We start from the raw sequence: 18179 nt of genomic DNA, 5'->3' as shown, positions 1-18179 counted from the left end.
TTTGAAGAAGGCCAATTTGAATACCATTCATGGTCCCTATCACCAAATGTCCTCATCTAAGAGAGTGCACTCAGCAATCCGAAACAAGCTGACATGGATTGAATTGTTGGGGGCCGCTGTATTTTAAGCTGCCAGGAAATATCTATCTTGTTCATAACAATTTGCAGCTCTGTGTTTTGTAATCACAAAAAGGATAAGTTTGGGAGAGATATGAGAGCCGTTCTTTTGCGAGTGCTGAGTACAGAAGGCACCATCTGTGTGGAGCACGCAGCTGCCTCATCAGAATACCTAATATTCCAATGGAGGGGCTCTAAGTACCTTGCAAACCCAAGTAGATAGATAACAAAGAGCCTATTAAATAACGGACAAACTGGACTGTGAAGGTAGTGGTGGGGGATGTGAGAGTGTGCGCTGGGAATTAGTCTTTTAGCTCCACATACACTCAAAGATGAGATAGCCTCCAGTTCTAATTAAAATTCTCACTCCCATCTAAGGTGGTAATTTTGATCTGAGGAAGAGTAGAAAGTTTGATGTCTTTGCAAACACCATGATCCTGCATCCCCCCCTCGCTCCAACTCTCTCTCTCTGTCATCATCATCTTATCAAAATCTATGTTATTTGCTCGACCTCGTAACTCTTCCATGCCCTTGCTTGCCCTCAATGTTCAGGTTGGAGTCACCAAATAGAAAAAAAAGAGAAAAACAAACAAACCAAACAAACAAAAAAAAAACCCAGCAACAAAAGATATGACATCTGAAATTATGATGTGCAGACACAATCACAAATAAACACATAAATATAGTTTTGTTTTCTTTTTTTTTTACAAATCTTGTGACATTATTAGTGCAGTTTGCTTTTTTATCATAAATTGCAGTGCAGGATAGTTCCAAAATTATTTTAATATTTCAGCTTAGCTCTGATCAGAATCGCGGGTCGGCATAAATTAAATTTGCTATCTCTCCAAACGGGAAGTACCTATACAACAGGAAGTAACAGAAGAATGCTCTTCATGAATAGATTGTCAGGATATTCTGTGCTGTCAAAACACTGGGACAAAGTACTGAAAGTGAAACTCTGCTGGGGCAAAATAATCTCACTGGAGTGTGACCTGTTGCATTGTTGTGTACATCTACACCGCAGCTGTGTGTGGTTAAAACACAACCCCGCCTGACCACGTCTCGCTGTGATCGTGGTGCATTTTGACATTAATAAGCTTTTCAACACAAGCTCATTCCTCAAACTAGAATTGAATGGATGTATTTCATTGTTGCACCCAAAACAAAGTGGCCTTCTACCTTCGAGTGCAGCAAAGACTTAACATTATTTATGCTGCGTGAGGATGTGACATTGAAACTGAGGGTGTGTTTTAATAACAAATGTAAGGAGCTGATATTAATGTGAGATGTGTGTTAATTGCAGATATGAAAGGGGACCATTATTGACAGACCGTTAGGTAGAGGAAGGAGGGAGGCCATAATTACATACATGCTTCCCAATTGCAGCTTGTTTTGTATTGTTTACTGTAGTCCGTTACATTTTTTACTCACTCTCAAGTTCTTTCTCTCTGCCTCTCTCTTACTTCCCCCCTTTACTCTCGTACTTTTTTCCAGCTCATTACTCATAAACAATTATATTTTGGTGGAAAGCCTCTCAGTTGCAGCCTGCTTCTGGCTAAAATGAAAACATTCAGTGCAGAGGCAAGGCGATGGATCACAGTTTCAACGCCAAAGCTATCATCAACTTGCTTGATTTTTATTTCTACAGTTATTTTGTTTTTCCACATACACGTAACCACACACGCACACGAACGCACACACACACACACACACAGAAGGTTTTCTCAGATGAGCACGCAACCTGGGGCAGCATTAGGGGGTCAACTGAACGGCCATGATTCTGATGGAGCACCTTCATTGAAGCTGTAAAATTAAACAGCCAATTTCACCTGGTAATTGGATAGTGAAATATTCATGGTCAAACTCCCTGCCGTGAGACAGTAGCATAATGCAGCGAACAGAGTGAAAACACAGGTCAGAACATCGAATTTTAATTGTCACAACGGCGTAAAACCACCAACTTTCTAGGACACTACATCAAGTCCATATCCACCATTAGATCGACTTTCACGCTACATTGCCCTCTTTACTGTAGCAGAGTGGAAACAGCAGAGCAGCAGCTCCTCTGAAACAGTTACATTTGTTTAAAATACGGTTTGAGCCGAAGGTAGTGTTAGTATTCATGGTAGCATGTGTTTCACTTAGTCTCTCCCAGGCCGCAAAAGCAGACGCTTTAATTGCCATAAATACACTCTAATTAACAGGCTGGAGTTCCTGTGATGTTTTTCACCCTGCCCACACATTAATGCAAAAATAGCATTTACAGTACAGCGTAATATTTGTTAATTACCAGTGTATGAGAGAGGGAATATGGGGGCTCTATACAAGCAGATGGCAATACCTCAGGGGATAAAGCTTCCTCTGTCTCACCATGCCGTGTTTGCCAATATAAGCTACGCCACCCAAGGGTGGTATGAACTCTGTGTCGAGGAATGAGCGCCGGGGATCAAACACTTAAATGAGGCGTGATGATAGGCCTGGTGATGCACGCTGCTGTCTTCAAGCCTCGGCCACAGAGGGCTTCCTGCATCAAGCCGGTCCTCTGTTGCTTTACTTTGCTTGCCCTTAACCTCAGGCTCGACTGTTTGAACTTAACTTCAGAAGACCGTCGTATATATTTTGATGAAAATTTTCAGTGAACCACATGCTGATGATTAAGTCTGTTGTACAGGTCTGGATGAAAACAACAGATCTCTGTGTAGTATAGATCTCTGTTGTCGATACAAAATAACAACAGTAAATTTAGCAGCTGTTTTTCTTTTTTCTCCTTTCATAAACCACCCATACAAGCTGGCACACAGATAAAAGGTATCACCCTGTCAGGACTGTATGCTGTTCTGTATTAAAGGCCTCCTTCTTCATCTACATCTTACATATGATTTAATCAGTCACATCAGTGCTGGGCGGTGAGTTTTGGAACTCAAATACAAGAGAGGGGCCACTTTCAGTCTCTTTAGTTCAAAAGAAGACTGTCATCCATGAAAAAGTGAGGCAAAATTATAGCAATCTTGCAGAAACCTTTTCATGGATGAGGGTGAGGTGGATGGTTGGGTCAATTCAGTATGCGACCAGTGTTCAGTTCCCATTTCTTACGGACGGCAAATATTGTTTTCAATATTAACCGAGTGCATTAGTAACCAAGTCCAAAACAACCATCTCTGTACTATTTGTAATGTAAACTGTTTGGAAGGGACTGATTAACAATCTGTTTGCTCATATGGGTCATCAGACATGTCGGTATAGCCAGAGTGAGAACCACAGCTGGCTCTGGAGCGGCGCTGTAGTTCAAGCGTAGAACTGAAGCGGAGCGTCCATTAACTAATCAGCTGGTTTGTTCACGCCTCATTGGCCACTTGGCTACCAGCTGACTAGTAACGTCCAATCATATTCATTTAGGTTTTCAGCTGGGCCGTTATAATATCACCTCTACCCAACTGATACAGTCACCTCAGTGCCATTTGCAAATGTTTTTAGTATTGGCATTGAATGATTTCATACGTGTTTGTAAAGGAGGGCTATGGTTACGATTCTCGGTACAATCTTGCTTCATGCAATCGCTTAAAAAGTCATTCTCTTGTTGAAATTGTCTCTGACTGAATTATTTTGTTACCTTAAGAACCATTCACTGTACAATTCCAATGATAATGACAGTGGGAGTAAAGTAAAGCTTCACAGATGTAGTTGTTTTACTGCAAACATTTCCATGCCATTTCCCCCCAAACAGCATTAGCCTCTGGCCGGGGACCCCCTTTGCAAACCCACCGACAAAATATGAAAAAAAAAAAAACCAAAACAAAGCATCAACTTTTCGAATGATTTCCTTAATTTTATTCAATATTCAATTATTATTTCATTTTCTTCGCATAATAATATAATAACATATTTACAACACTGTATTACATTTCCACTGAATAATAAACTTTTCAACAAACTGCTGATAAACAAGAACCTCTAATTTCCTGAGGCCCCCCCAGCGCCCCCTGGCGGCCACACAGGGGGCCAACAGAGCAGGCCATGTCCCTCATTGACCTTGTTCAGCACACAGAAACATGGATGCAGCATTGAAACTGAACATTATGGAAAAAACATCAGCCAATCATAATTGAAGCTGTTTAACTTGCTCATCAAGAGTCTAGTCAGCCTGCCAGCCAAACAGTCAGTGTCAGGGATGAGACAAGGCCATAATCCAATTCTGGTTTTTACACGGCGTCATGCCTTTACCTTTGACAGCGTGATTGATGTGTATGTAAATGTGTTTTGAGGAGGGCTGTGAGCAGCTTGTTAAAGCAGACATTTAGGGTTGCCCTGTCAAAGACAAACAGAGGGAAGGAGAGAGAGGAGAAGAAGAAGGAGGAATCCAAAATAAAGACAACTATTGATCCATGAATGGAAGAAGATGGACACTGGAGGAGGCCTAGACAAGGCGTTATGTACCTCTCAGGCGTCTCTCTGAATTCAGAGGGAGGCAGTTTGACAGCTTCACAATAGCATACTATGGGGAGTATCTATTGGACACACACCAAGCAGAAAAGGTTACTGCCTTTTCAAGTGCCCTCTCCATTGTCCACTTTCACCCCTGGTCCCTCTTTTCCCGTCACCATTCCTTAAGTCAACAGCGAGAAAGCACTGAACATTGAGGTCAGGACACAAAGTAGATGGCAGATTTCTCTCGCGACACCATTACTATGTGTGCGCTGTGTGTAGAAGTGTAGGTTGTGATGTACATACGTATTGCTGTGAGCACGGCTGTGCTTGCACACCTGCTCTCACACGTCCCTGTGAGACTGTCATGTGGGCACTAAAGTTTAACAACTTCAGGGGAACAATGGCTGACAGTAACCTCAAATCTCCCCACCTGTTTCCACAGCAACAAAGAAAGGAGGAGGCAGAAGGAGGGAAGAGGCAAGGGGACTTGTCTCCATCACTCATGCACACATCCACTGGTATTTGAAGCCATCAGTCAATGGAGTCAAGTCTCTCCCTTGGAAATTAGCATGCAGCTAGGATCCGACGTAACTGGCGGCAGCAATCTGTCTGGATATTGTCGATCTATTATCCTAAACAGAGGGGTTAACACATTCATTTTCTGCCCTTCATGATGGACAACTGAGCTGAAGTAAACTTCAATTGATCAGACAGAAATAATAGATTATGCCAAGCTATTTAACGAATGTATGATTGCTGCCACTGTGAACTTTTGAAGCAGGAAACTTTGCTGATTTTATTAGTGCACACTAGACAAAACTGATTTGATGTGATGACCCTGAGAGTCACCCGTAAGAGCAGCTGGTTGTAAATGTATACAGCTACAGAAGAGAAAGATATTCAAATAATGTGTGTAGAATAAACTAAGCCCCAGAAAACACCACTGGGGGCAAAGTCTGATAAACTGAATCTAGTTAATTCCTTTTATAAACAATTAGTATATCAGCTTTGTCACGTCATTTTTACATCTGTATTTATATTTGGGAATGAGCTGCAGTTTCTGTTATTGTTTTTCTGTGATGGCTCCATATCTGCACGTCTTTCCTGCCGCTCCACTGACATAACGAGCTGAATGTATATGTTAGTGGTGTTTACTCATTAAAGCACACAGAAGAAATTTTCATTAGGTAGATGGGTCCTTTCAAATACTGTCTTCCAAAAAAAAGATTTGACGATGTAAACTTGAAAAGAGAAGCCACACATTCGTGGCATGTCTCAAAAGTATGAGGCAAACAAAAGGAAAATGAAGATATTTTTCTCGGGGGCTGCTGCTGATTCTCTTTCTGCCTCGCTATCAATAGGAACTTCTGCATGAAAATGTAGAAATGGATTGATGGGAAACAGAACACTCATTTCCCGCAAAATGTTTCCACAGCCATCAGATGGTACAAAACACTGAAGCAGAAAACGATGGAGAAAAAGCGAGGGTGAGTACGGGGGGGGGGGGGGGGGGGAGGGGTGAGACTGCACATACCTCCTCCATGCCCCTTTGTGCCCCACAGACCTGCACCCTGCTCTGCTGTGACTCTGATGAAAAGCATGCCGCAATCCCTTTCAATTTGGCCAGTGTGCCCCAGTCCTGTTAAAGGCAATCGACTGGCTGAACACAGGCACTATATCACAATATGCAGGTGCAGACGAGCCCGGCAGAGGAGAAAGGAGAGACATGGCGCCTTAGGAGAGAGAAAGGGACTCTGGCATCCATCTCTCTCACACTTAGGCTGATGCTCAAGCCGTGGGGGAGAAACGCACACACACACACACACACACAGAGGCATAGACTGGGCAGCAGAAGCAGAGCAAGAAAATGAAAGGTGAGAGAGAATAAAAAAGTGGAGGAAAAATGGGACCCGTCACTTCCTTCATTTTTTTTTTTTTTATTTTACTTTGGAAAAAAAATAAGGGTGGGGGTAAAGAAAGAAAATGTATTTTGTGCGGCTATGGAGTGGGACGGTGAAGACGGTGGGGGAGGCTGCTGGGAATGAGCGCATGGTGTTTGTTTGTGGTGGGTAAATGCCTCTGTAGGTGTGGGGAGGCCAGCAGCTTGGCTGGAGCCGTTTGTTATCGGGGATCTCCAGGCCCCCCAGGCGTGTCGAGCTGCTGGCCCGAGTCAGACGGGCTGTGCCTGGGGGAGGGTGAGGAGTCAGACCCTTTGCTCAAGAATGGGTGAGAGGCCAGCAGACTGGACAGAGCAGCAGAGGCCTGAATAGGCCTGGATGAAAGATCGCCTTTATCCTACCAATATTTAGTTTATTGACATTCGCTGCCATTTCCTGCTGTAATTAAAGATATTGTGCCCAAGTGCTCCAAATATGTCATCTGGCCAATATACTGGGCTTGACCACTGATAAATCAACACTCTTCTCTGGATCAAAGAGGGCGTCGGTGAGTGCTGTGCATTGAGATTGAGGATCGTACCCTCTCATCCACTTGAGGATTACTGCAGTGGGACTGCAGAAAAAGCGGAGAGCTCACAGTAAAGGTATGGGTCAAGGATTTGGTGTCATATGAAGTCTGATCGTCTTCATAGTGAATTCCTATCACATGAAATTGTTGAGTGGTAAGGTCTATGACTGTGGGCCAGGATAAAACTGGTGCAAATCTGCAATCATGCTGTTTAACCATGACCTGTCAGTCATCCTTGGCTCTGGGCCCCAGCTTATCACAGAACATATTGGGTTGGATCAATCCTCTATGTCTAGGATTCAAACTTAATCTGTCCCTGCAGAAAATCAACTGCTACATATGCAACATATAAATTAGCTTGCAGCTACACTTCACGGCGTTGTATACTACGGTGTAAGTGCAGACAATAAAGAGCAAATTGAAGGTTGAATTTCATTACTGAATTTATGCCTTTAAATTTCAAGGAAAAATGTGCTTTGAAACGTTATATTATGATTGTAATTTGTTATGCAAGCTGCAGTATTGGACCAATAACCTCCGCGCCGCATGCACCAACAAGATCACAAACAGACTGACTAAATTCAGATAGAGGGAGGATTGTCAGCACTTCAACAAACGTGAAAAGATGAGAATAAAGTTTTCCACAGTGAATCTACCACCTGCTGCTGTTGGATTATCAGCTGATACAGAATGGGCTTCAAACCTGCTGCCTCCTGTGCCACCTGTCCTCCTGTCCCTTCTGGGTGCAAACACTCGCTCTCTTATGGTGAGTCAGCATTAAGGTGAACGTGTGTTTTGGATATTCTGACCTCTGATGTTAGTTAATGGTTCCTTTATCTGACATCAAGTCCACTTTCTCAGTTTAGAAGTGGACTTAAAATGTTACTGTGATGTATTACGTATTAATTAACTCAAATTGGCCACAGTGTCATTTTTTATTTTAACATAATGCAGCCAAAAACAGCTAATGTTTACGTGACCGTGTCAGTGATGTTTCAAGGCAGACCAACAAATCGTTCAGAACCAGCTGTACGGCCCATGTACATATGTATGTGCTCGCACGCACACACCTGAAGTGAACACGCCAAACTTTATCCCTCGCTAGTAAGTTTTGACAAGTTCTCCTCATCCTGGAGTTGTATTCAGACGTGCTAGAAGAAGTGCCGAAGCGCAGTCATGTAGAAAGAGAACGCTGTTAGAGGAGTTATTAACAGGCTCCTGTGTTTCCCTGCTCTCAGCTGAGCTATTCAGAGCATGGCGTCCTCATCTGCCACAAACACATGCCGACAGACAGACGCAGCAGACGGACACACAGCGTAGCTCCTCCACACGTCGCGCAGTAATATGTTTTTTGCCCATTTACAACAAATTAAGTTTCCCTCAAAGTGAATTTCAAGCTTCGCTGCCTTTGGAGGGCGAGCAACTCTCTTTTCATTAATTTTCATTCTTTTCCCCTGAACAAATGATCTACTGTACAGCCTGCTCTGCGTTCAGCTCCTCTCCCTGTCTTTTTTTTTTCCTCCTTTCTCTTGTTTTCTCCCCTCTTTGTCTTCTTTTTTCATATTTGCTGGTAAATTTGGGCCAGGCAATGGAAAGCAATTACACTGTCAGAAAGGTGTATTCTGATTTATTAAAAGCCTTGAATGCTATCTGTTTTGTCCCCTCCTTTGTTCCCCCTGGGGATCTGAGAGCTGACACCCAAATGAGACAGAGTGAGTGCTCCCCGCTCAGTTCTCCATCCTAAGAGTCATATACAAAGCCGGCAGAGTAAATATCCATTGGCACAGGAGGACAGATAGACGGCTGTAGACGCAGTTGTGAGGATGGAAATAGATTTGCTTCCGAAGCCCAAGAGGTGGGAGACGTGAAAAGAGAACGAGAGGTTCAGAGAGAGAAAGAGAGAGGGAGAGATGTGTGTCTGCTGAGTGCCACACAGCCCCAGTTTGACTCGACATTCTTCTTTCCCTTTCATTTCATAAACCAGGTAATCAACTGTCCACCAACCACAGAACTCGGCTTCACAGCACTGTAGGCCCACAGACATCAACCATTTCAGAGAACTTTTCATTACCTTAATTTCCGTTCATTCGCAGGCAGGGGAGATGAGCAAAGCAGAGGGAGAGGAGAAGGAGAGAGAGGCACAGAGACAGAGCGCTAAGCCGCAAAGGTGTGAATAAGATCCAATTTCCAAAATAAATATTATCTCTGTCTGAGTAACCCAAACTCTTTTGTGCCAACATCATAATAAGGATCAACAAGGGGTCAGCGCTGCGTGAACATCACACCATCACATTTAGAGAGCCTCACTTGTGATACTTTAATCTATTTATCTCCCATCTTCTCTTCTTTTCACACACAGTCAACCTGCACTGCGTAAAACTATGAAATTAAACACACAACTGGCACAGACACCTGATCCCTGTTCCCCCAATTTTCATAGTAGGGTACGCATTAACAACCATGCCTAATGCAACCCCCTCCACCCTCCGTTTCCCTCCTTCGAATCCTCAACAGGCTTTCCCTCATTACTGTGTTCCTTGATAGCCATAGAGATGGGAGAGATGCCGGGCTGGGGGATGTGTAATAAAGCATGTAGTAGCCTGAGGGAACCATTGGTTGGAGATAAGAGGCCATACAGCACTATAACGTAAGGACATAGATCATAAACCTGCTTATCTTCTGCTCCCTCCAGATCGGCCTTCTTAGTCAACTGTCTGGGACAGGGGACAGTCACAGCTCAACCGCTTTCTCCCATTCCTACGTTTTCTACGAAGTGTGTGAAAGAACAAGGGTCATTAGCTAATGAAGTGAAATGGAAAACACAATTGTTGCCAAGAAACCTGCGATGGTTTAATGATGATCTTTCCATCTTTGAGGAATTTCAACACAGTTTTGACAAAAAAACAAAAAACAAAAACAAAACAAACAACTTTCTGTTTACCTCTTAGCTCGGGGAAAAGCAGTTTACTTATTTCAGTGGTGGCAACTTGCTTGACTGGTGAAGTGCGGTCTGTCTTGAATATGTGCTAACAAAGCTACAAAACTGTTTGGATGAATATAGCTAATATTTCTAATCGTCTGCCTGACTCCATCTGTCTCATTTGTATGTGGTAGTGAGGTGAGAAATACTGCTTCTGAATATGAATATGTTATTTTTTGCTTCGTTACATACATACTGTATGATTGAACCTGCCTGGGTTTTACCAGATTTCACACCACTTTTCCTCTCTTTTCATTACAGAAACATTTATCATGTGGTTTCACTTCGCAGTGTCGCCTCATACACATGATGAAGAGCTGATTGGTTATTCAGGTGTTGGCCTTTGAAGGAGGCAGTCAGTAGTTGGAGGACTCTCCTCATTACAAACCAATCACAGAGCCATTCACAGAACAGTCAACAACTCGGCTCCCAGAGTGTCTTTCAGACAAAGTTGGCATTAATTAGTTACTGTAATTAAAACTGGCACTTTGTCACAATGGCTGCTGTTTTATTACACAATGACAATGTATGATCTGCAAAATTTTTGCGACAAAGATATGAATGGTGTCAATCATTTAGCGTCACACAAAAGACAGAATTACATGCTCCCTAATGCGTTCGACAGCTCAGTTATTATTTCTTACTTATCTATATTATTTATTTATTTATTTATTTATTGTTAGATTTCAAGATGGGTCTGAGACACACACAGACACAAACATCTCTCTTGTGCCTGAACTCCACTCGTGTTTTCTGTTGCATCATTTTCTACAAAACTGTAGAAGGTTATATTTAAACGTATGTTTTATTCTTTAAGAAAATAACCACATTTTTAAGACTGGTCAGTTATGTCTCATGTACACAGGTGTCTAAATGCCATTTTTGAAATAACAGCATTCAGGTGTATAACAACGGCTCAGTTTGCGCTCTGAAACAAATGCATTTTAAGTTGAGCAGTTTGGGTCTTTGGGAGGCTCCTTAACAGCACAGAACTCCATGTTGCCTAATTTCATTCGGTAATGTTGTGTGGAAAAGCACCTGGCCGGCGGTGCGTCTCCCTCAGTTTTCCTAGCTCAGCTCCACCAGTGTGGCTGCTGACCTTCTCCTCTCTCCATGGCTGGAGTGGCTATTGATTGGATCTTGGCACACAGTGTACAAACACAGAGATAAGGAGGGAGAGAGAGGCAGCCAGGCAGATATAGCTGCAGTGCCCACTCTACTCCCCTCCTCTTGCTCCAGTCACAAGAAGAAGAAGAAGAAAAAATAATAATAAAAAAAAAAAACTGTTCTTCGACACTCCACTCCCACTGAGCAGACACCACAGACATGGCAGCTGAGCACTGATAGTGGACAGGATTAGGTCTAAAATTCAATCACAACAGTCGAAGTAATGTTAAATCACTGCAGCTGGCAGTGACCACTGCTCATCTTCAGCACAGCTCAGGTGATCTATCATAATCTTGCTTTGATTTGTCAGATTTTGAAAGAGAAAAAAGCAAAGCAAAGTGGATGTGACATCTCTGCGCTGTGATTCTGAGATCAATAGTCCGACTTGATGCGGGTATGTGAACAGAATGAGGCTATTATCGTGAGCAAAGACTTGGTGTTCTTTCACTTGCATACAGGCTAGTTCTCACACAACCTTAAGGTTGGTCAGGGGCCTGTCCGCTCCCCCACCCTGAGGTCTCTCATTCACACTTTCTTCCCATCTGCTCTACAGGCAGAGGCTGTGCTGTGTCAGAGGTGACAAATAGTGTCATAGCCCTGCTCCCCCCTCAGGCCCCAGCACGAGAAAAAACTCAAACTGCTGTCTCCGCAACTCCTGTGCAGACACTGCCTACCGGTGAAAAAAAAGGAAGAGAAAAACGCTTTGTCAACAGGCAAGGTGGGCAAATAAGTTGCTTTCAATTCCAGATAGCCGGGGGACACTTGAGGACCGTACAGAAATGAAGAATTAGTTTGAAAGGAGGGAGCAGTTGGCATCTTTTCAAAGAGGCTTGTTAGTATTGTACCAGGTCAAACATGTGTTGTGTCTTTCTCTGTGTCTCCGTGGACACGAACGCCTCAGGGGGACAAAGAAAGCGGTTTATTCAGATACTGTCAGGATGGTCTAAAAAAAGGAAATATTCAGACAGACAGGGACCAGAGGAACAGATGAAGGGGCAAGACCCCAGCAGAATCCAAAACTGTCTTCTCTGGGGAATAAAAAGAAACTCTTCTGATAGTAGTCTTCGCATAAAATTTGTCCCTTTGTGTATGTGTCTAGGTGTGTCTTAAATACTAACATGTATATATGTTGTGGACATATCAGGCCTGTCTGACCTTTGGTGCATAAAACACGTCAGCGCTGTAGCCAACTTTGAACCAGTTCTGTGCCAACAGCTGTCGCAGAGCTGTGGGGATCTGAAAACGCTCACATATACCATGTAGACTTATCCAGATGTGTGAACATGGAGCCCAGCACAGACCTAACGCTGTGCCACCAAGGCCCAATGATCCCAACGGTGAGACGATGCTAAATTTATCAGGCAGGATTGTCCTGAGAGGAGCTGCTGCCCAGGAAAGACTGAGCTCTAATCCTACAGCAAACAGGGAACGGCCAGCAGGTTGTTTCCTGAGTACCTCAGACTAATTGTAAGTTGATAAGGGAACAGTGAAAAGAATATTAGAGGATATTAATAAATCTTGAGACTCTACAATAACCTGGTATCCGATATAAAGACATTAAGTGCAGTTATATAATTAATTTGCCCTTTGTTTTTTTTTGTTAGTTTTTTTTTTGCTTTTGTTTGTTTAGCTGCTTCACTCTGTAAAATTTTTAATCAATGAATTGTTTTCTTATTTTTGACAAAATGTTTACTGATGATCAAAAAAAGTTCCAAGAGAACTATAAATGTGTATGTGATTGTGAAGGCCAATGATAAGAAGTATATGTTTAAAATACATTCAAATGCAATAGGCTACAGTCCAACTGTGACTAATCACTGTTTCTCTTTCTTTTAGATGACAAGAAGTAAAAACTGAGAGCTGTTGGAGAATCAGGTAGTTACCATTCACTGTAAAATGTCATTTAGGCAGGAATTTAGTTTCCTGAGCAGGTGGATTCCATTGTGATTGTAAAGTCTCAGCTGGCAGGGGAAAGGTGAAGTGAAAGTGAAGAATATGCGAATTGAGAGGCTGATCTGAAAATTGTATTGAAATCCTTCTGGCTTGCCCTTTTCATTCATCTCTCTCCCCGTCTCTGTGCCTCTGCCTGCCTCTCTCAATTAAATAGACTTCAACTGATGCAACTCAATTAATATGAATTCAGTCTGTTTCATAATTCTGCATAATTTGCGCACAGAAAATAGTTCTTTCTGCTTTATTGAACACAGCTTTACTCATTAAGATGAAGCGAGCAAGGTAAACAGGTAAATATTAAAAGTACAACATTTTTTTCCAAATTCAGCCTGTTTATATCACACCTTTTACAAAAACATTCAGCCCAAAGTAATTCACACATTATCAAACTATTTTGCTATACCTAAAGACTACAACAATGAAATGTGAAGAAATTACTTGACGAGGAAACTGAAATTAAGGGTCAGAAAGTTTCTTGTAAAAAAGGCCACATAGGTAGATTCTCAGGCCAACTGTTCCAGAGCTAAAGGCTGACCTCCCACGTGTTTTGGCTGAAATAACTGGGATGACTAGGTGTCCAGCTGCTGAGGTAAAGCTTTAAAAAGCTGGAGCCGGACCATTCACTTATATAACTAATTAGCAAGGAAATCTTAAGTTCTTCAATTCTACTGATGGGTAACCGCTGGGAAGACTTTGAAAAGGTGTTTCCTTTCTGGCCTTGATCAGGACTCGGCATTCTGAACATGTTTCAGTCCAGAGATATTTTAGGAGGCATAAAGAGAGCGTCGCAACAATAAAGACGCTTTGAAATTTCTGATGTGAGCCTCAAAACTAGTCTGAGTCCCAAGATCTCGCCCTGGTCCCATGCTACTGATTGAAGGTGCACAGTAGTCCTGTAAATGTTTGCCCCAGATTCTGTGATCTCAACGTTTATGCAGCAGCGTTTATGTCATAAATATTGCTCTAACCTCAGCGGGGCAGCTAAAATCTGGGGTTATATATATATATTCTGGGTGTCATCTGAATATTTATGAATGAATCTAAACTAATCTTATAGTTCTTAAAGTTCATGTTCACAAAAAGATTCTAAAAAGCACTGACATTTAAAGAAGAACGTTGTGGGGCTCTATAGATTTTGTTTGCTTCCTATGAGGACAAGTCAGCCAGATAAACAAAGAACACTCAGCCAGTCAGATATAATCTAAACCATTTTAGTACCCAATGGGAGAACAATCCAGTTTTCAAGTCTGTGCAGTAGGATTTTATGGTCGACAGTATCAATGGCTGAGCTGAGATCTGGGAGAAAACAAATTAGTCAGCGTGATAGACGAATGCCGACGCAAATGGCCCTGGCTCTTATTTCCATCCTTTGCGAGATAACTGTACCCATTAGAAGGTTAAACTATTGTGATGTTCCTGCAAAGACTCTGCCTCAGAAACAGCAGCAATCTGTCTTTAAACTTTGATGCAGACAGAAAGCTCTCCTCATCCCTTCTCATCCCTTCCCCTCTGACCTGTGTGTGCGAGTGTGTGTGGAGTTGCATATTGTGCATGAAATAGAAAGGGGTGGGGGTGTTTGGGGGGGGGGGGGGGGGGGGCAACAGCAAGAGAGGGAGCCAACAGAGAAAGAGATATGAGAGGGTGGGGCTGGGCTGTCTGCCACCCAGGCCCAGAGAACATAAAGAGAAAAATACGACCATAAAACCTCTCTATGACTATGAATACTAATACTGACTCTGTGAGCCGAACCAAGTGAGTCTGTCCTCTTTCTGTTCCCCCCTTGTCTCACTCAGACAAATGACATGAATTAAAGAATAAAGTGAAAATACTGTTTTGTATATCTTAGACTTATGAAAATACAGAACACAAAAGTAATATAGATAGAGATGATGCGTTAGACAAAACCTTAAATTGCTATTCTTTCAATCATACGTTATGTTTTATTTTATCATAATTTATTGCACTGTCGTGTTTTTCGTGCCAATTTTTATTTATTAGGCCATCTAGTGGCATCAGGTCATGTGGTTGGAAGAAGTGACAAACAGAGGTGGGAAACAGAATGATGATAATAAGGAATATATTAATGAAGCTACAACCACAGGGACCATTACACCAAACTGTGCATTTCTGCTTGGATTTCCCCCCACACTTAAAGTTATAATCCCTAAAATGTCGGACAGATGGAAAGATAAATGGCTATCTGAAGAGATTACGTTGCACAGCGGGGAATTATTAGTTTACAGCAAAGTCGAACAACAAAACAACTTAAGATCAAAGTGGTACATGGAAAGTGAAGTAAAAAAAATAAAATGTAGCATAAAGCAAATAATAAAAGAATTTATTTAGCCATGTTCTCATGCGGAAATCTACTGTACTTGCAGCATGAATGCTTCACACAATTACTCTACAGCCGCTCACAGTATGATAGAAGGAAGGTCAATTATTGATTTCAACAGTGTTGTTCAGAGAACGTTTTGGTTGGCTCAACTTGAAACAGACAGACCAGTTGCTGTCAGTCTGTTGCATTTATAGCAGAGTAGCTCTGTTTGACATCATTGCAGGAAATTTTGACAAATTTTAGCTACGCTTAGTGAAACACACTTACTGTTGCAACCAGTAACCAGGTACTTCAAAAAAAGTAAACATTTCAATGTTGAATTAGCAGTGAAGAGCCTGGTTTTGAAATAGAAATTCCACTGGAGGTTGAATCATTCTTATGTCTTCATTTGTTTAGTTATATTTTGTTTAGATGTTTTCTTTGAATTCTCCTTGAAAGCATCATCAGCTGTTTCAACGCTGTGGTTTCTAAATTGTATAGTCCTTCTTTATTTTATGGTCAGGTGCTCCTTACAAATAACTGTACTTTCATGGTGCCCCCCTTGCAGCAAGCTTTCCCTGACAAATGTTGGAGGACAGAAGTAAAAGTGGTAATCTCTCAAGCATTTCTAATGAGTTTTTCTCCTACAATTATTTGATAAGAGCAGACAAGACTGCAGGCAGCGTGTATGATACACTAGCTCCTGCTGCCGAGGTGAGAACTCTGATGACTACACACACAGCCATTTACACACACAAACACACACAAAAGCACATGTGCACACACACAGGCACACACCCAGAGGCTCATACAGTCCGTCATCTCTGAGTGCAACAATCCTAATAATAACATGAGAGGCTGAAGTTATGACTGGCAGGCACACCAAAGTTACTAATCTGTGTCTCCTTATACTGGACACACACACAGACGCACACACACAGACACACACACTCCAACTGCACCTTGTAACCCTTCCATCTGTAATCTTCACCATTGTTCAACTTCAGTGCTCCACCCATTACCACAGCCTCACACCCTTCTCCCTCTCCATCTGCTCACTTTCCAACTCACCACACTGAGTCCCAGTTGCTCCCTCTGCAGGTAGGGCAGGTTCCTGCGCTCCAGGCTGGCCAAGTAGTGCTGCAGCCTGGAGTAGGTGTAGGGGTAGCAGTAAGCAAACTGGTATACATCGTCCTCTCGGTCGAAGCAGAAGGCAAAAGACATCACATAGTTGCGGCGGTGGTCAGGACAACGGTAGTAGTACACGTTTTTGGCTGGAAGCCTCTGCCTGCAACAGCAAAAGAGAAACACATTACAGAGACATTAGGGAGGTCATTTACAGGGCAGGTCTATTCATTTAAGGGCCTGAGGTCCTGCAAAGGGGCTGCCACACAGGCAGGCTGTGAACACGCTGCAACTTTGCAAAAGAAAAAAATAAGGAAGGTTCGGTTTGCCATTGAGATGATGAGGACAGCTGGACCGTGGGAAAGATGGGAATCCTCGGCTGTAGATTTTATATAATGCATAACGGAGGGATCATGTTAAAACATGCAAACAAGCACACATTTCCACCCACCCATTATAAGTAGTCACCGTTTTTGGATTAACTATCCAAAGTTTTCACAGTTAAAAAGGTAGATGTGATATGTTGCAAACAGAACCATTGATCAACTCACTGTGATTCATTGCTTTTTATATAAACACCAGAGTTGCCATTTATCTTTTAAGGCAAGCCCAAGAAGCATAAACATATCAAAACATAACTGTTAGATTAAGAATAAAACAATGAAATGAAATTACATCGAGTGAGGAATTGCAGACTAACTTGACAAATTGAAAGAAAAATGTACTTAATTACTTGTTTGAAATATCTTTGCCATCTGGACTTGTATCCTGAAGGTGTTTGAGCATTTGGTTGGACCATTTTCATTATGAACGGACTGTTACTAACAAAAACAGTTTAAGCTATTCAACAAAAAGGACATGTGGTAGATGGTCAAATTGATTCTAATACCCCTGAAAGATTCTTCACATCAAATGATCATTAACCTAAATGTCCATTTTGATGAATGAAAGAAGAACACCCTGCCGCACCCCTCCACACGTTCAGGTGCGTACCTGCACTAAATGTGACCAACTGCTGTTTTCAGCTTTACATTTCAAAGATGGCACCACTTTGAAATGTGCCACCATGTGAGCATATAAGATTTTAATTATGAGGACTGCAGCACCATTGTAATATATGTGATCTTTTGGATAATGTGTTTTGAATTGCAGTCTGAGTGAAAAGCAGAAAATATGATTGCATGTTTGCAAAAATAGTTTATGGGCCTAGAAGATGATTTTCATGTTTTATTCATCATATCTCAAGTTGGGAAGGCGCGTGTGAGCGTGTGAGCAATTTAGAGAAATTAAATAGAGTGAAGAACGGGTAAGCATCTAATCTATGTATAGACCAAAGTGTCATGTGCCTTGTGCTGACGGGAGTAGTTGCTCGTAACATGATACATGTTTAGTGTTGTGTGTTTTTGTGTGTGCTGGCTGCAGACCTTTGATTATTTGTGTTGTTTATGGGCCCAGGGCTATATAAAGCTGCCTGATTCTTGCACCTCATGAACAATCTACTGGCTTCAGGACAGCACTGCTGCCCTCCACAAAACTTCTTTTCACACTTTTCATCTGTCTGTCTTCCCCTTCTTCTCTTTCCTCGTCTTCCTCTTATCCACTGAGACGTGGTGAGAAGAGTGTTGTATGC

At 42.2% G+C, this 18179-nt stretch overlaps 1 protein-coding gene across 1 annotated transcript in view; it reads right to left on the bottom strand.

Moving 5' to 3' along the window:
• The window catches only part of agbl4 (AGBL carboxypeptidase 4), a 240193-nt gene that overhangs the window by 96695 nt on the left and 125319 nt on the right, over nt 1-18179 (bottom strand). Inside the window, exon 5 of the mRNA XM_029499931.1 lies at nt 16496-16712. Coding sequence (XP_029355791.1) covers nt 16496-16712 — 217 coding nt within the window. The remainder of the gene's footprint in view (nt 1-16495; nt 16713-18179) is intronic.

Source organism: Echeneis naucrates, chromosome 4, assembly GCF_900963305.1.
Source record: "Echeneis naucrates chromosome 4, fEcheNa1.1, whole genome shotgun sequence".
Taxonomy (NCBI): Eukaryota; Metazoa; Chordata; class Actinopteri; order Carangiformes; family Echeneidae; genus Echeneis; species Echeneis naucrates.
Note: the sequence above shows the minus strand (reverse complement) of the source record. Positions and strands in the feature narration are given on the sequence as shown.